General features: G+C 41.5%; 1 protein-coding gene across 1 annotated transcript in view; it reads left to right on the forward strand.

Annotated features, from left to right (window-relative positions):
• Positions 1-2,849: 2,849 nt before the first annotated feature.
• The window catches only part of NRDC (nardilysin convertase), a 33,350-nt gene continuing 19,192 nt past the window's right edge, over positions 2,850-17,007 (forward strand). Inside the window, exons 1-11 of the mRNA XM_076340214.1 lie at positions 2,850-3,132; positions 7,434-7,761; positions 7,947-8,028; positions 8,668-8,821; positions 10,606-10,679; positions 12,151-12,246; positions 13,198-13,320; positions 14,803-14,860; positions 15,871-15,944; positions 16,135-16,204; positions 16,607-16,684. Coding sequence (XP_076196329.1) covers positions 2,936-3,132; positions 7,434-7,761; positions 7,947-8,028; positions 8,668-8,821; positions 10,606-10,679; positions 12,151-12,246; positions 13,198-13,320; positions 14,803-14,860; positions 15,871-15,944; positions 16,135-16,204; positions 16,607-16,684 — 1,334 coding nt within the window. The 5' untranslated portion in view covers positions 2,850-2,935. The remainder of the gene's footprint in view (positions 3,133-7,433; positions 7,762-7,946; positions 8,029-8,667; positions 8,822-10,605; positions 10,680-12,150; positions 12,247-13,197; positions 13,321-14,802; positions 14,861-15,870; positions 15,945-16,134; positions 16,205-16,606; positions 16,685-17,007) is intronic.

Consider the following 17,007-nt stretch of genomic DNA (forward strand, 5'->3'; position numbering starts at 1 on the left):
GGCGTGGCCAGAGAGCTTGTGTGAGCTGCATTACTAGCATTAGGCAATTGTGTGCACGTATAAAGAAGGTACCTTTTCAATGCTTTTAAAATACATCAAACTACATTGATCTTTTCTGACAGAGTGATGATCCTCGAGGCCAGCAATCAGGAATCACTATGCAGATTTAAAACAGAGCGAAGAGAAGGATTATTTGGCCAATAAATATGCAGTGCAGTGTTTTAATTGTAGCAGAAGCAGGTTTTAGGGCAACTTGTGTAACTAGCAAAAAGAAAAAAAAAACTTCCACAGCAGGGAGCGATGATTTTGAGCTGTGCAGGTATAATGGAGTACCTCTGTGCAAATAATGGTTTTTCAGCTCAGCAACTCAATGGTAAAAGAGAATGGATTCAGCAGAAATGGAATTTCAATTCTGTTGTTTTACTTAGTTTGTGTTTTTTCCTAGCAAAAAAAGACCTTTCCCATTTCTACCCAACATATAATTGTGTTTGTGTTCCAGTCAAGTCAGATGTATTTTTTTATTTTTTTTAAGAAGAATACAAGTACATTCCAGGCCCTTCAAGCCAGGATTCTTTTTACAGCACAAGCCAGCAAGTAGCTACATGGCAGTATAGTCTGAAGAACTGGAAAAGGCAGTTATGAATTCTACCCTGCCCTATATTGCATACATGGAGAAACCTAGTGTTTGGTGCAGATATCCTGCAGAGTTTATTTCAAATAAGAAATCAAATCATCACAGGCAACTGACATAAAATATATATTAGGACAGATGTATCTCGTCATCTTACATTTGCATTAAAAGCTGTGAATGAATAGAGAGAGTCTCTTGCCTTAAGTGGCAAGCAGCTGATTTCAGTATCACCAGTAAGTAATAATTGTTACTTGTATTAATTTGGAAGAGGCAACAGCAGAATGCAAGACAGTAATTTGTCAAGGCAAGGGAAATAACAAACTCGCTTGCACCAAAGACAGACCCAAAATGCTTGATGGGGTCTTGTATAGAGCCTTCCATTTGACTGGCTATGGCCTAGGATAGTAGTGTTCATAAAACAGTATGGTTACAAGATGGAAAAAGAAAGGGGTACTAGAATGTGTAAGGAAGGAGATGACTGTTCTTCATAAGTTTCTCCCTATTGCTTGTACAATACAGCACTGAGTGTGCAGTTCTCCAGTAAAAGCCATACAGGAGGCTCTGGGTTAGACACGGGTCTTGGCTTCCATCTTGTGGAGAAATAAAGCAGTATCAGGTAGACATCCAGCCTAAATAATCGTCCCATACCTCAGACAGCCCCCCTCATTTGTATTAACCTCTGATCCCTTAACTTGGCTTTCATCATCTCTTTTGCAGTCAACATAGACTTGCACACACGCACAAAGTAACTAACGAACAGCACTGGTGTTACAGGAGTAACAGAAAACAAATGTGGAACAATGCAAAAGGGATGTGATAAATCCAATGGCAAGCTTCCCAACAGCTCTCAAACGATTACAAGAAAAAGGATCTTGGCAATGTATGGCATTTGGAAACGCCAGCTTTGAAGAGATTTAAGACAAGATGGAAAGCAGCATTCCTGTTGTCGAGACTTGAAATTGCTACATCTGCACTCCAGTTTCATAGGGGGAAAAGTATATCCACAAATTGGAAAATGCTAAAACCGACTGAACTGCAAAGACTAGGCCTTATGAAGAATAAATAGTGTCCTTCCTGTTAAATAGTCATGGGTACAAACTTTAAGCTATTAAGGATACCATTAGGGAAAGAAAAAAATTTTACAAATCAGCAGTCAACCGTAAGCACCTTCTGGATCTCTCAGAAGACCAGCAGTACTGCTGGTTGAAATGAGATTGCAAACTTAGTCTCGCTCACTCAAGTGTTGAAAAATACCAGCTGAAAGCTAGTTTCGCTATCAACAGTGCGGTCAGGCGTTTTGAACCCTAAGAATAGTCACGTCTTTAAATTGATTCAATTTGGTTAGCGTTTGGCTTTTCTAATGACCGCTGAGGGAGGCTGATGACTACGATCCCGTTTCTTCGTGCCAGGTTTCGGTCTCGAGTTCACCGCGTTTGGCTCGACCCAATCGCCGGATTTCACCGCCGGTCCCGGAGCTGCTGCCGGCGATGCCCGCTGGGGAAGGCGGACTCGCAGACAGACCCCTGGCCGTGGACTTCACCGGCTCGTTCTACAAGCTGCGCCACAAAGGCCAGCGGGAAGGACCGGCCACAGCCCCGCCCTACGCTGAGGGGACTGCGCGTGACACCCCTTCTCGGGCAGCTTGCGCGAGTTGATTGGTCCTGTCAGGAGTGAGCGACAGCTACTTGGACCAATAGTTGAAGGAAATGAGAAGGCTGGCCTCCCCCAACAGGCGGTTGGACTATTCCAACGCAAGAGCAGGGGGGACAGCTAACACGGCAGGCGGGCATAAACGTCGGACCGCGACGGCATAGAGAGGAGTTCCGGGGATCTGGCTCTATTCTTCCGTCTTTCCCTCATCCCTCTGAGTTCTCTGTCCTCTCGGGCTGATTTCTGAAAGGGGTTGCCTTTCCCTCCGCCTTTCCCCCCACTTATGGTTTCTCCCACCACGCCCACGCCACCAGCATTCTATCCACCAATCAGAGCCCCCCGACCAAGTGAGGGCCTGGGATTGGTCCGTTTTCCCCACCTGGCACTGCGGCGGGTGCTGACTGGTGCGGTCCGGAGCCGTCGCAACCGTCACCGCTACTTCCTCGTGCGGCGGAAGCTAGCCGGGTCGCGGCGCGGCGCGGCGGGGCGGGGGCGGCCGGCCGCCGGCGGCGGCGCATGCGCAGCCTCGCGGCCGCCTTCGCACGGAGGGGCCGAGCAGTGCGGGTGGGGGCGGCGGGTGCCCGCGGCCTGGCGGGGCGCGGCCGGCCGGTGGGTGCCTTTGCCCAGCCGCCGTGGTGCCGTGCGACCGCCGCCATGCCCGGCAGGAACAAGGCGACGTCCAGCTACAGCTGCCCGGAGCTGGCGGTGGGGCAGCAGGCCGGGGAGGGCGGCCGCGACGCCAGAGGCCGCTCGCCTCACGGGGAAGAGGAAGACCGCGGAGACATCGGTCCCGGCGCCAACCTCGGCGACCCCGACATCGTCAAGTCCCCCAGCGACCCTAAGCAGTACCGGTGAGGGCCGGCGGCGTCGGGCCTCCCCCCGGAGGCCGTTGGCCCGGGAAGGCTTAAGGGGGGGTGGGGGGAGGACGAGCCGCTGCCGTTGAGGCAGCCCCCGGCTGGTCCCTGGGGTAGGCTGGGGCCTCCTCTCCCCACGGAAAACCGGCCCCGGCCGGAGGGAGGAGGTGGGCGCGGGAGCGTGCGGGGCCAGCCTGCCCCGAGCACTCCAGCACGTCTGTAACCTCAGGTGCTTGAAGTTGGGCTCCTCTTGGTGACCGGGGGAATTAGGGGCCTGTCGGTGAAAAATGGAGACCGGGGGTTCGTGGGTGTATTTATTCCGAAGGTGGGCTGTCAGGTTTGTATACAGTAATAGGCTTGGGGCTTGCACAGGAAGAAAAAAACAGTACTTGTTCAAAGACTCTGCTGTGATGCTATGTTTTTGAGGCACAGCGATATTGAATTGTTAGTTTGTAGCCCTTGTCCAGGCAGCTCTGCTCGGAAAGCGTTAAGCTGAAGTGTGAAATGCAGTTGAAGTATTACAGAGCAGATACCAACTTAAAAAAAGACTTCCCATTTTAGATGAGCTTCCAAGTTTTAACACAAATATGTGAGTTGAGGCAGAAATTACTTTTACGCTGCTATTTTGCTTGTGTCTTCATTTGTGTATTTCTGAGTAATACCCCTGAAAGTGCTGAAAAAGATCACCTTCCCAGAGCGCAGCCCACAGCCTCTGTGCCTGCCTCACAGTGAGAGATTCGGCTGAGAATGGCCAGTGGAGGTTGAGCTCTTTGGATGCTGTAACGCAGTCGTTCTTGAAGGGACGCTATTACAACTTCTTTTTCTTAGGCAGAAGAGTATTCGGCCCTTGTTAGAGATGCTTTTTTTATCTTTACTCTTCATGATGTCTAATCTGTGCAGCCAGTGGAGAATCTGCCTAAGCCTGGAACTGAATTTTGGATTTGCAGTGACATTGGTTGACAGTGAAACTCCCTGCTGGCTGCGTGAAGAGGACTGTGCCCATTGGCTTAGGGAGAAACCCGCTCCCTTCCTTCTTGCCCTACTTCCTTGCTGCTTCCTCTGGATCTCTGCCTGCCTCTCCTGCTGGCGTTTTTATTCATGCTACTTTGCAGGAGGCTCGACTTCCTGCAGAGTTCACAGAGAACTTCAGTGTGGCTGAAAGTAAAGCATACCTGTGTCTGCTAACTACATACCAAACCTCCTAAGTCAATGTAATGGCAGGTGATTTGATGATGCCTATACACTTTCTGCTCTGTTTATGCATTAGTGATGATGTATACTGCAGACTAGTCACAGTGGGCTTAATGTGTCCATCTGGTGACATCAGTCTTAACTTAGTGGAAAATGTTATATTTTATCTTCTCAAATACAGTGATCATAAAACCAAAAGAGTTCTGACAGAGATTGCAGAATGTATTTTCAAAAGTGAGTTTGTTGGGACAAAAATTATCATCATAATCAAAGTTGGTTTTGTTCATTAGAGCTATGAGTGGGTAGTTATCATTACCAAAATGTATGTTTTATTTAAATTCATCCATATATGGAATTTCATGGGCTTGTATTGCTTGGTTTGGGTAATTTGGAAATTAAAGCATTTCTCTACGTGTTTACCTTGCATTGATATGTTTTTCAATATTTACTTAACTGCTAAACAATTATCATTGATATAAGAAAAACTTGGTGTGAGAACAATCCTGTTTAAACTTTTCCAGGATGTTTAAACAGTAACTTTAAGAATTTGAAATTTTTTTTTATGTTTAAGCCTTATTTGTATCAATGCCTGTACAGTCCTTCAAAAAAGCAGTTGGACTATGCTTGCGTTTGTTGCTATATTAAGTGATTGCATTTTTTGTCCTGTATTTTGCGTACTAATTGGTACTTAGGATTGATTACACTTTTCCTTTTCCATTGGACTGAAACATGGAAAAAGTAAAGAACACCTATGCCAGTTGGTGCCTCTGCTCAGTATAACCTAAACTGTTCTAGATTCTCCTGAAGTGAAATCTGATAGCCTTCAACAGCGGCTTAGTTCAATTGTTACCTTGCTACTGGGTGCTTTCTGTCCTAGTATGTAACACCCACAAGCCTGAAGATGAGTAATGTAAAATTAGTATCATCTGCTCCATTAGTTTAATGGAGGTATGTAGAAAGGATCAACAAGAGCTACTGGATACACCTGGCTAAACAGCTTTATGGCAAATCGTTCTTCAGGAAGAATAGCACTGTTCTGTTCTCTCCTTTCCGTGACTATCTGTTGGTCACTGGGAAGCCAGTATTCTTTATGGGCCATGAAAAACTGAAGACGACAGTTGTATGCAGAGGTGAAGATGATGGTGGTTGCGCTGGAAGACATGCTGTCGCAAAGTTGACTTGTTACGGTCTGGGGTGCTTGCTCTGAGCTCTCCAGGGGCTGAAGTGCCTGAATGTACAGCGTATCTGTTTTTAGGACCCCTGTTGTGCATTCAGAAGTGCTGCAGTTGCATAATGAGGCATATGTATATGATGCAAACAGTTAGCAAACAGGCTTTCAGAATGTATGGATGATTAACTTTGTACCCAGACATCAGCATGGATCTAGTACTATCTGTACCTCCTGCAGTTAGTCAATGCATCTCTGCTGTAGTTTAAAAGAATAAAAATGCACTTGTGCTTTTGATTGGAACAAATTTGACTGCTCACCGGTCCTGCAGCAAGCAAAACGGGTGTGTTAATGATTATGAAACCCTGGCCCAGAGTAAGTGCTATCAATTCCCGTTGGATGAGTGGTCATAACTAATAAACACCACAATTATTAAACATTTGTTCTTTAGCTTTTTTCATAGACTTGATAGTCCAAGAAGCGCGTTTTTCTTTTGTTTCAGAACTGCTTAACTCTTGTCACAATGCCCCCTTTACCCCTTTCCTCCAAATACGTCCACATGAATTTCAGTCGGGAGAGAAGTACTCTGAATAATTTGTTTCCAAGCTGGTGTGTGGTTTGCAGAGCCACAGCAGGTGGCCTGCAGCTCTAGTAAAAAGTGAAACTTACACTGGCTTCATATTTTGAATTGGAATATTGATAAGAACATGTTTTTATTGCTAGGAAACATGGAAATTGCATAATGATAGCCAGGAATGAAACATGAGACATTTATTGTAAGAAACTTTGGGAACCCTGGAGTTGAAAAACACACAATGTGCCTTTCATTTTTCTTTTGGGTATTTGCCATGTAGCTTGAACTGGAAATCTGCTTTGAAATTTCTGCTGCCTAATTATAACAGTGGCCACATTGCAAAGTTCTGATCTGGTATAAACTTGCTGTGTAACTCAGATTCTTCTGCGAGGGTGGGATGTGACCATGGGTTCATTTTATAACAGCAGATTTTTTTTGCTGCATCAGATACCACCTGTCTATATCACACTCGTTCTTAGGTTGGATCAAGTATTTTCTGGGTCCAGCATTCCTTCCTTTCTGCAGCTCAAGCTTCCAGAGGGGGTGCTCTGGCTAATTTGACAAATTGTGACTGTTCCTGATCTGATGTGAAACTAATACTGCTGAGAGATCTTGTAGCACAGAGCATTGCTGTTTGCAGTCCTCAGCCTGAAAAGTTGTAGAATGGTGCTGGCCAGAGGGCTTGTAGATTTTTTTATATGTATACGTATGTGCACACATATATAAAAAATTCTGTGTACTTATATACACACAGAGAGAGAACTCTGTATATTGCTTCTTGATAGCAACCCAACCAGCTCACTCTCACTTATTTTATTAAGCCTGCAGAGGAGATCTGTCCTTTCTAACACATGCCTGCTATGTCTGTGGACCCCATTTAATAGAAAGCGTTGATAAAATCAAATAAAATGGAGTCTCTGGGGCCTATTTAGAGGCAAAGACTAAGATCTTAATTCTGTCACGTAATACGTGTTTCCAAGAGCCTGAGGAGCATAACAAGTTATTGAAGTTTGGGTTTGCCTATTCTGAGTCCCTGAAGTTTTCTCTGAGTGGATGCTAGTAGCTTAAATATTTCACAGAGAGAGAAATAAAAGCCCAAATCAGTGTCTCTGACCTTATGGGGAGAAGGGCTTCTACTACTGCCTTGAATTGCTTCTTTCTTATTCTCATAGGTGTTGAACAGTGGAAGAGTGTTTTTACTTTCCCACTATAAAACTACTCACCTTCTTAGCTACCATTAGATTTTCATTAAGAAATCTCAGCTGACAAGCACAGAACTATTGTAGGAAATACAGAAATTTTTGCGATTCTGAAAATTCAGATTTGGGAAATGAGTGTATTCATTGCAAATAATTATTCTTTCAGGTATATTAAACTGCAAAATGGCTTATGTGCACTTTTGATTTCGGATTTGAATTACTTGGATGCTGCCCCAGCTGCTTTGTCTTCGGAGGAGGAGGAGGAGGAAGACAACAACGATGATGAATCTGAAGAGGAAAGTGATGAAGATGACGACTCTGGAGCTGAGATTGAAGATGGTAGAGAAGGTTTTGATGATGAGGACTGTGATGAGGAGGATGAGGGTGAGGACAATGATGGAGATAATGACGACTTCAATGATCCTGATGACAGTGAATTAGAAGAGCTAGCTGAAAAGGAAGAGACAAGAAAGAGAGGCTGTACAGAAAAGCAGGTATGTACTTAAAGCTGTAGGGTGGAAAAATACATAGTGAGCTTTCTTGTGGTCTGAAACCTTGTGGTGAGGCATTCAGATTGAACCTTCTTTTTATTGTGCCTGTCCTGATTGATTTATCTTCTGTCATTTTCCTGAAGTGTTTCTTGAAGCAGCTTTTACTGAGAGTGTTGTATTTTCTCTAGTCTGCAGCAGCCCTCTGTGTTGCTGTTGGCAGCTTTTCCGATCCCGAAGATCTGCCTGGGTTAGCACACTTCCTGGAACACAGTATGTATCTGCTCCTATTTCATCTTCTCCAACTTCAGTGCAAAATGACTGCTACCTAGCTCTGAATTTGTGTAGTATTTTAGTTATCATTTCTTATTTTAGCTACCCCAGAATTTATTTTCATCAGTTAAATAAATTTGTGTTTTTATAAAAATGCTGATTTAGTAAGGAACTCTTAATATGGGAGAAGGTGTCTCGCTCTTTGGCAGGCTATGCATTAAGATACACTTTTCTGTTATCCATTAAATGTGGGGGGAAGCATGTTACTTATGTTTTTATAAACTAGGCTGGAGCTACAGACCTTTATCTCTCTAGTAAAGGATGATGAATTAGTAATACAGGCACAGAAAGCACATGAAGTTTCTGACCAGATGTATGTTAAAATGCTACTCTTGACCGATTGAGGCCAATCATGCCTAGAAAGGCACCGTTATTTCCAGTCTATTTGGCCTTCTGCTAAAGGCAGATTACACTAATTATTGGGCAGATTACACAGTCTGTTGCTATTTAGTAGTTAGCCTCTGCATGTGAGCTGTGGGTCAGTTGTAGGTAACACTGTGCTGAAGAGGAGTTTCTGTAGGTGCAGTTAATATCATCAAATTCATGTCATCTTGGTAATTTTGCTGATTTTTGTTCCAGTGGTTTTTATGGGCAGTTTGAAGTACCCAGATGAGAATGGGTTTGATGCGTTTCTGAAGAAACATGGGGGCAGTGACAATGCTTCGACTGACTGTGAGCGGACAGTCTTCCAGTTTGATGTGCAGAGGAAGTACTTCAAAGAAGCGCTTGATAGGTAACTTCATATAAATGGTGATTAGGTGTTAACGAATGTTTGTATGTGCCTCAGGAGCTTGGGTGTAGCTGTTCAGTTCTTCATTTTGGGGTGATTAAGGCTGTTGCTGAACTTCCATAGGTACTTGTACTACCACAGAGAATATTGAATATAAGGAAAATATTATTTCCCTTGGGATATCTTACTGTTTTTTGAGATAGTGCCTGTGTAGCTGCTGTGTGATTACTTAGGATCCATGTGTAAGTCTTAACGCACGTAGCTTTTTGATCGTTTTACCACCCTTAAACTAGTAGCATTGATGACAGGAGAAATCTTATGCAGTGTGACAACTGTTCGAAGGGGAAGTTGTACCAGAGTCCCAGTGACTCATCCCTTGAAATATTGGTCCTGACAGAGTTAGTGGGATTTATTTAAATTTTTTTTTGGTTCTGAGTCTAATCCATCGAAGTGAGTGGAAGGGCAGCCTTGAAAGTTATGGTACGATGTGTGCCTCAGAAGGATACATTTAACCCAATCCAGGTTATTCGGTCAAGTATGTATCTTTTGTCAGAAAGTATTTAGTTGGCTCTTTTGTGCCGCGGGATATGTTAGGACAACAGAGCTCCACCTGTTGCTTGGTTTCCCTCAGTGAGAGGAAATTACTCGTTCATAGGGGCATGGCAGCTGAGTATTCTTGGTGCTGTAGAATATTTCAGGAGAGTAGACTCTACTGTGATCTTATTTTGATCAAAATACATTCCTGTGATGACGCCAAAAACAAGTGTTTGCACATTTTACCGAATATTACCTAAATTTTACTTTACTGGGCCAAATTCAGCTTTCATTTGCAGATTAGTCCAGCTTTTAGATGTTTGGAAGTGCAAAAGAATCAAAAAATATCATTGCAATCTGTCACAACAGCTCACTTAGTGGAGGGGAAACGCAGAAATTAGGAGTTCTGTAGAACAGCATCTCATACAAACAAGATAAATGGATGCTGCTGATGATTTCTGCTCATTCAAGCACTTGTGGATCTAAAGAAATTGAAAGACATCACCATTCAATAATCTTTAGCTTGATGTGTCCTGTAGCCATAGAACTCTGTCAACAATGTATTGCTGTTAACCTTTTGCTTCGACAAGTTCAGTGCATCATTAAAAAAACTCAACAAACAAAATAGAAATATTAGATTCTCTGGCAGCCTTTTGCAGAGTCTCCATTCACTGCAGACCTGTCCCTTTCCATTACTCTGCTCTCTATGGGTACAGGAGAAGAGATGTATCTGGATGACAACACTGACTTTTATAGTAGATAAAAAAATTGTAATGGATATAAAAACTTATGTTTCAGGACATAAATCAACAATTTGTTGCCTGGAGTTAGGAAGAAACTTTCCCTATGGTCTTGTTGTTCGTAATGAACAACGGAGGATTTCCTCTGAAGCATCTGATCCTGGTCCCTGTTAGAGCCAGGAACCAGACTAGATGGATCACTTGTCTGGTCTGGTATGATCATTCTTAGGATGTAAAGGCAGATAATCCTGCACCCATTAGTGTCATAACCTACTGTATCCAACCAATTCATTCCCACTCTATGGAGCAGGGAAACCCTGCCCTTTGGTTTTTGATGGTATCACAAAACTGGCTTTTATCTTTCCTTAAGACAGTATAGTCAAGAATTACATAATTTGTAGTAAGACAAGCAACTTCATAAACTAAAATAGTAGGTGTTGGGTTTAATTGCTGGTTTTTTGCCCTAGCTTAATAGACACTGAAGAAAAGTATATGAATTTTTCTGTTTCATAGGTGGGCACAATTCTTCATTCACCCGCTAATGATCAGGGATGCAATAGACCGAGAAGTCGAGGCTGTAGACAGTGGTAAGTAAGAGTATCTTTTCCTGTGTGTTTAGCCCATGCTCTTAAAGAAACAAAATCTATTTTGTAACACTGTTTATTGGTTTCCGTTTTGGACCACCCTTCTGAGCACTTCAGTCAAGTTCATCTAACTTGACAGAGATATCAAACTCTTCAATTTAAGTTTCATGGATATCAATGGCTGTTAGAGGAGAAAGACTGAATGTAGTGCAATCACTGCAAGAGTTTGCCATCTCATTTCTTGAATTAGAAATTTAATAATTTTAAGTGCTTTGGCAGTAACTGGTAGGGCAATTACATGAGCATGTGGATGCTCTTCAGTGAACAACATGCCTATAGCTCCAGCATAGCCCCAGTGCTCTCTCCAGTCCTATATGGAGTTAATAGAATAAGTTGAGGTGATTGTACTTGTCTCCTTATTCTAACGCCTTAATAATTACAAAGTCACTTCACAGAAGGAAATTGAACCTGGCGTAGAAGTGAGTGGAGTGTTCACTTGATTTTCTAATATGTAATGAATACCTCCAGACTGCCTATAAAACTTCACTGTTTTAGAAAAAAACCTGTTATTGGCAGATATACCAACTGGTTAAAATATTTATTCCAAGTCGTCGTCTTCATCTGTCTTTTGGCAAGGAAAAATGGGCAATTTGATCTTTGAATTTAGATAAGTGTCAATATAAACAAGGACCTGTCTTTGAGTTAAGGTGTGGTTCTTAAACAGCTTAAGCCAATTTATGCCTTCATTTGCACTGCCTTCATCATGCAGATCCACTCCTTCCCTTGTATTAACACTGTAGTAATGCGCTGCCCAGTAAATTATGTCAGCTTGATGAACTGGCTGCAGAATAACCCAGCCAGAAGAATTAGTTTACAGCTCTGCTGTGCATGTTTCTTATTACCAGCAAAAACAGGAACAGGAAAATGCAGTTCAAGGGGGTGAATTCTTGATTTTGGCAGAATCCCATATTTAGATTAGTGTAAACTGATTGTAAAACTGCATTTTTGGAAACTATCTTGCTGAGCTTTCAATTTCTTATTTCGTGATTAGGCTAGAAGTTGTTCTGTGTGATATATGGGAAAAGCAGGTTTGTAACTGTTCTCTGGCCCTTTCTGCAGGGCCTGACTCTGTAGAATATTGATGGCCTTGTGTTCCCATTAAACTTTACAGGTTGAGAGCATTCAGACGGGACAGGCTGGGACTTTACATGCTTCCCCTCCTTATCCCTTTCTTTATTTCTCAGCAATGAGCTACGTTTTCCCTCTTCTCTTGACTTATATTCATTACTGCTAGCAAGTCCTATTTCTTATCCTATTTCACTACTTTATCATACATTAAAACAAAACTATTCCAGGCTGCATCTGTGTGGTGTGTCTCCTTTTCAGTTTGGTTGGGGTTTTTGCTTTGTTTTGTTTTGTGGGAACATGACCTCAAATTTTGGTGTATGCCACTGCAAATTCTTTAAATTAACAGAGTATCAGCTAGCGAGACCCTCTGATGCAAACAGAAAGGAGATGCTGTTCGGGAGTCTTGCCAGGCCTGGACATCCTATGAAGAAATTTTTTTGGGGTAAGTTCTGCATTTATGTTATAAAGTGGTGATAATACTTAAACTTTTAACCACTTAAAAGATGCACTAACATGAGCTATCTTATCACAGCAAACACTAGCCTTGCTCAGAAGTATTAGAGCAATTATTAATTTTACAGAAAAATGTTTGGGAATAAAAGCAGCTGTCTGCTTCTTAAAATACTTTTCATTCTGGTACTGCTTTTTGCTGATGTTAAAGCTAGGTTGCCCTAAGTGTATAATCATGTAACTTTAACGTGAATGTTAATGTAGAGGTGGTGCTCTCTGAGTCGTCTCTGTCTTGCTTAAGCTTCCTTTTTGCCATGAAAATTTCCTGGAAAAATAAAGTATTTCTGGATTTGTGTCTAAGGAGGCTTTTCAAAGTAAATAATTCACTGTTGAACTTGCAGAAGTAGACCTTCACAGCCATGTGAGTGGAGCAGAAGGGAAATTTGTCCTTCCTCTTCTGGACAATACAGAGTCCTAGCTCCCTCACCCTTGTGATGCTGGTGAGCATGTAAATTGCAGTGTGATGGGTAACAGAGTTAGCCAGCTTTGAAATGTAGATAATTTTTATAAACTTCTGTAGTGACATATACTGAACATCATATTTTGCCCTCTTTTTCCCTCCCCTGTTCTGCAAGTTCCATTGGTGAGGGGCTAGCTGGCCACACACAATGAGCTGTGCGGTACACAGTATGGGTGATCTGATAATGCAGGAGGACTCTGTCCTCCCTTGTCATAGAAATATCAACTGTCCTTATAATAGGAACTAGAAATTGGAAGATACTAAATTTCAGTTAACATGCCTTTAACTCCAAATTTCTATTAGGTATTTTTAATGTGCTTACCATGACTAGACTCAGTGCCAGAGGGGGAAAAGAAATTCTCGGTATATCTGGTCTTGACATAACCAGTGTCTAGATAACTAACCACCTTTTAATGTTTACAGGTAATGCGGATACACTCAAACATGAGCCTAAAATGAATAATATTGATACTTACACCAGACTGAGGGACTTCTGGCAGCACCATTACTCTGCTCACTATATGACTTTAGTTGTCCAATCTAAAGGTAACGTCAGTTGTTCCTTAAAAACAGGCTCATTGCTGCTGTTGGTGTAGTGCTTTTGGCACCAGTTCAGCTGTAGCCCAAGCCATTTTAGTGGATTGTCCAGTCCAGCAGGAGGTATTTATATGTAGATTTTAGCCTGGCTTCCAAATGAAGCTTGAGCGATTGTGCCGTGTTATTGTCATCCTGCCACTTCTTGAGAAACTTTTAACTGAAACTGTTGAATGGTTCCAGGTTAACACAGAATGTAAAATCTCAAGGATATATTTAAAAAAGAACCTTGTAGGAATGTGGAGTCAGGCCACTTACATGACTTAATGCTGCTGGTTTCTCTGCCATCAACAGTGAACCTCCACAGAAAATGATGGGGAGACTGAGACTGGGTCTCCCAGTTGTCTTGTTCTGTTTGGGGCTCTTTCAAAAGAGGTCTTAAAATAAAACACATGTATCTAGGAAGAATAGAGATTCTAAGTTTTTTCCCAGTAGACTGAAAAATTCTGTGCAAATGGAATTGAGTTTCATTTCAGCAAAGAACTTCAGACCTATGGGTCGTTCCTGCTGAGAAATTTCTTAGAAGTTAAGCATGTAGTAGAGGCCTGTGCTGAAAATAAATAGTTGTGTGCATTCAAGTTAGGTTTGTGCTTAGGAGTTTTGCTGAATATTAAAATGGATTGCAATTCCCATCTGTAAAATGGAGATGGTGATAACAGAAGTGGTAATTATTTTCTTCTCCTAGGCTTTTCCTTTCTGTCTAGACTGTAAAATTCGTTGAATGCCTCTTGAATAATCGTTTACGTAGCGATGGATTGTAATGTTGTTTCTTTCGGTGATGGGGAAGAAAAGCATGGGGACTGATAGCCAGCCAGCTCAACTTTGTATTTCTAGCTCTGTTAAAACAAAAGAAACTGTGAGTCCCAGCCCACCGCATTTTTGTTGTTGTTGTTTAGCATATACCACATCACTCTTGGAATACAGAATGCTCGCTTAAACAAGCAATCTCTGATTGGTCACTTTAAAAAAATTAAACTTCTGGTTCTTGACACATTTCCTTTAGCAAAGAGGATGGGGAGAAGGAATTCTTAGCACTGTAGGACTGCGTTTAGGTGTGAAAACTACTGCCTATGTTCTGGACATAGAGGGATGGAATGAGTCTAGCAAGTACTGGTGATTTTGCAGATCCCCAAGTTCGTAATTCCTTTTCACAGTCACACCAGATATACTGAACTTTAAATCCCAGTTGTATCAGCCTGAGATTTCAGCAGTATATACAAAACCAGAGCTATGACCAAAGATATAGTTCAGTGAATATTAAGAATTGACTCAAACCAGCAGCTTTGAAGCTCATGATTTAGAACTTTGCAATTTTAAAATACACTGACTTGCAGCCTCTTTAAAATAACTGAACTGGTGAGATAAGATAAAGAATTTGTCTTACATCTTCAGGAAATTACATTTCTGGCTTTCTTTTTTTTTTCTCCTTATTAGAAACACTGGATACATTGGAAAAGTGGGTGACAGAAATCTTCTCTGAGATCCCAAATAAGTAAGATTCTTTTGATCCATAAAGGCATTACAAATTATAAAATTATCTGTTCTTAAAATGACTGTTTTTAAAAAACATCCCTTACTGGAGAAGCTAAGGAAATTAACATTTGTTAAGTAACATCCTTATCCAGAAAAAAAAGGGCAACTTTGGAAATTAAAGACTGGCATTAATTGTTTCAGGAAGACTTTGTTTATGCTTAACAATTATTTAGCCTGCAAGCTGTGTGGTGCTAACTTGCAGCGGTGTTTGCTTAATATGTACTGATACCTTGATTTTATGATAAATCATTCAAACCTGGATTATCATTTTACATTTCTTATCTTTTGCTTTATGTCAAAAATAATTAGCAGCAAAATAAATTAAGACCATATCTTGAATTTAAGTGTCATCCTTAGGGTGGCAACTGGTTAGAACTTAATCTTTTTTTTAATAATTCACTGCAGTGTGCTGTCTAAAAAGTGGGCTCTGGAAGAGCTTTACTAACTTGAAAAGCATTTTATTTCCCCTTTCATTTTCCGCTTTTGCAAGATGTTTATTTCTGTGGTGCGTGGAAATGCGCTTGTCGAAGTCCAATGCCATACAGGGACACGTTTGTTTCTCCCAACTCCCGTCCTTCTCGTTCCTCCTTCCCCGCAAGACAGTCCATCAGGATTCTGTGAATCCAGGGCCAACTCAGGAAGTTGTTTACTGTGCTGGCTTTCCTTTCCCGTTAGGAAAGCACGCTTTTTACTGTTACTGCCTTGGACAGAAGGAGAGGGAGGAGTTGATGTGGTATCTAAATCTTGGGTAATTACTCTGTTGTGTGGGCAGAGTGCAAGTGAATCCCAGGTTGCCTTCTACTTTGGGCTGGGTGGATCCTGGGTTGCACCCTTTGTTAAGGGTCATTTTCTGGTTGTCTGATGCACCGCCTCTGTCACGGCAGAGCTATGGATGCTAACATCTTGTGATTATCTCAGTGTAGCCTTGAATCCTTGCCAGTAACATCACACTTTAATTTTGCTTTTAAGTGGTTTACCCAAACCCAGCTTTGGCCATCTGACTCAGCCTTTTGACACACCAGAATTTCACAAGCTTTACAGAGGTAAGTAAAATACATTTGTTTAAACGTTTTGAATACCTGGCTTCATATTTTCTCTGTGTGATCCACATACTTTGTAGACTAATTCTGTGTGGTTCTGAATAACTTTTAACCATTCTTTCTGCATTATGTAAAATTTCTTATCTATGTCTAATCATGTATATTTATATTTAATAAATTTATTTGTGTTCAGTTGTTCCAATTAGGAAAGTTCATTCATTGAGTATCACTTGGGCGCTTCCCCCACAAGAACAGTATTACAGGTACGGTGGTGCTGCATTTTACTTCTACCATGTCTATGTTGTGAATAATTTATTGACTTTCACAACAAACCAAAGAATCTCATTTATTTGTGTTACAGATTACTTTGGTTTAGCTAGGGGAACGTTTTTTAAATGAATTAAACTGATGCAAATATGGTTCCTTTTATAAATTGAGTGGAATTGGTACACAGCTGATTTAATGTCATTCCTCACCAACTCAGAGCAGTCATTATGTTCTGAACTCCCACATTTTTAGCTTATTATCCTAATGCTGCCTGAAAATGCAAAACTTGCCATGAAGAAGCAAACAGTGTATATTTTAGTCATTTGTCTAGTGATTTGAGTTCTTTCTGTGAAACGTATTACCTCCTGGCATTTAATCTCCTTCAAATTTTCTTTTAGGGTAAAGCCTCTTCATTATATTTCCTGGTTGGTGGGACATGAAGGCAAAGGCAGTGTTCTTTCTTTCCTTAGGAAAAAGTATGTATTTTTTAAGCATAGTTATTTAAATGCTTTGCTATCATTAAAATAAAGGCAAACTCTATTTTGTGTATATATATTTTCTATATATATATAAAAGCAGACCAAGTCTGCCTTTTTGTATCACTGTTTTGTAGTGATATTTCTTAAATTGATGATAGACCCAAGTAAGAAATAAGTGGCTTTTGGTCTGTGATCCATGGATCAGCAGTATCTGTGACTGATCTTTAAGAGATCTCGAAAAGGTCACTTAGCTTTTTCACTGTTTTTCTTAAATTCTGTATCTTGAGGTTCACATCTTTGTCTTGGAAAAGCTTTGCGTA

Source organism: Aptenodytes patagonicus, chromosome 5 (genome assembly GCF_965638725.1).
Source record: "Aptenodytes patagonicus chromosome 5, bAptPat1.pri.cur, whole genome shotgun sequence".
Lineage (NCBI taxonomy): Eukaryota > Metazoa > Chordata > Aves > Sphenisciformes > Spheniscidae > Aptenodytes > Aptenodytes patagonicus.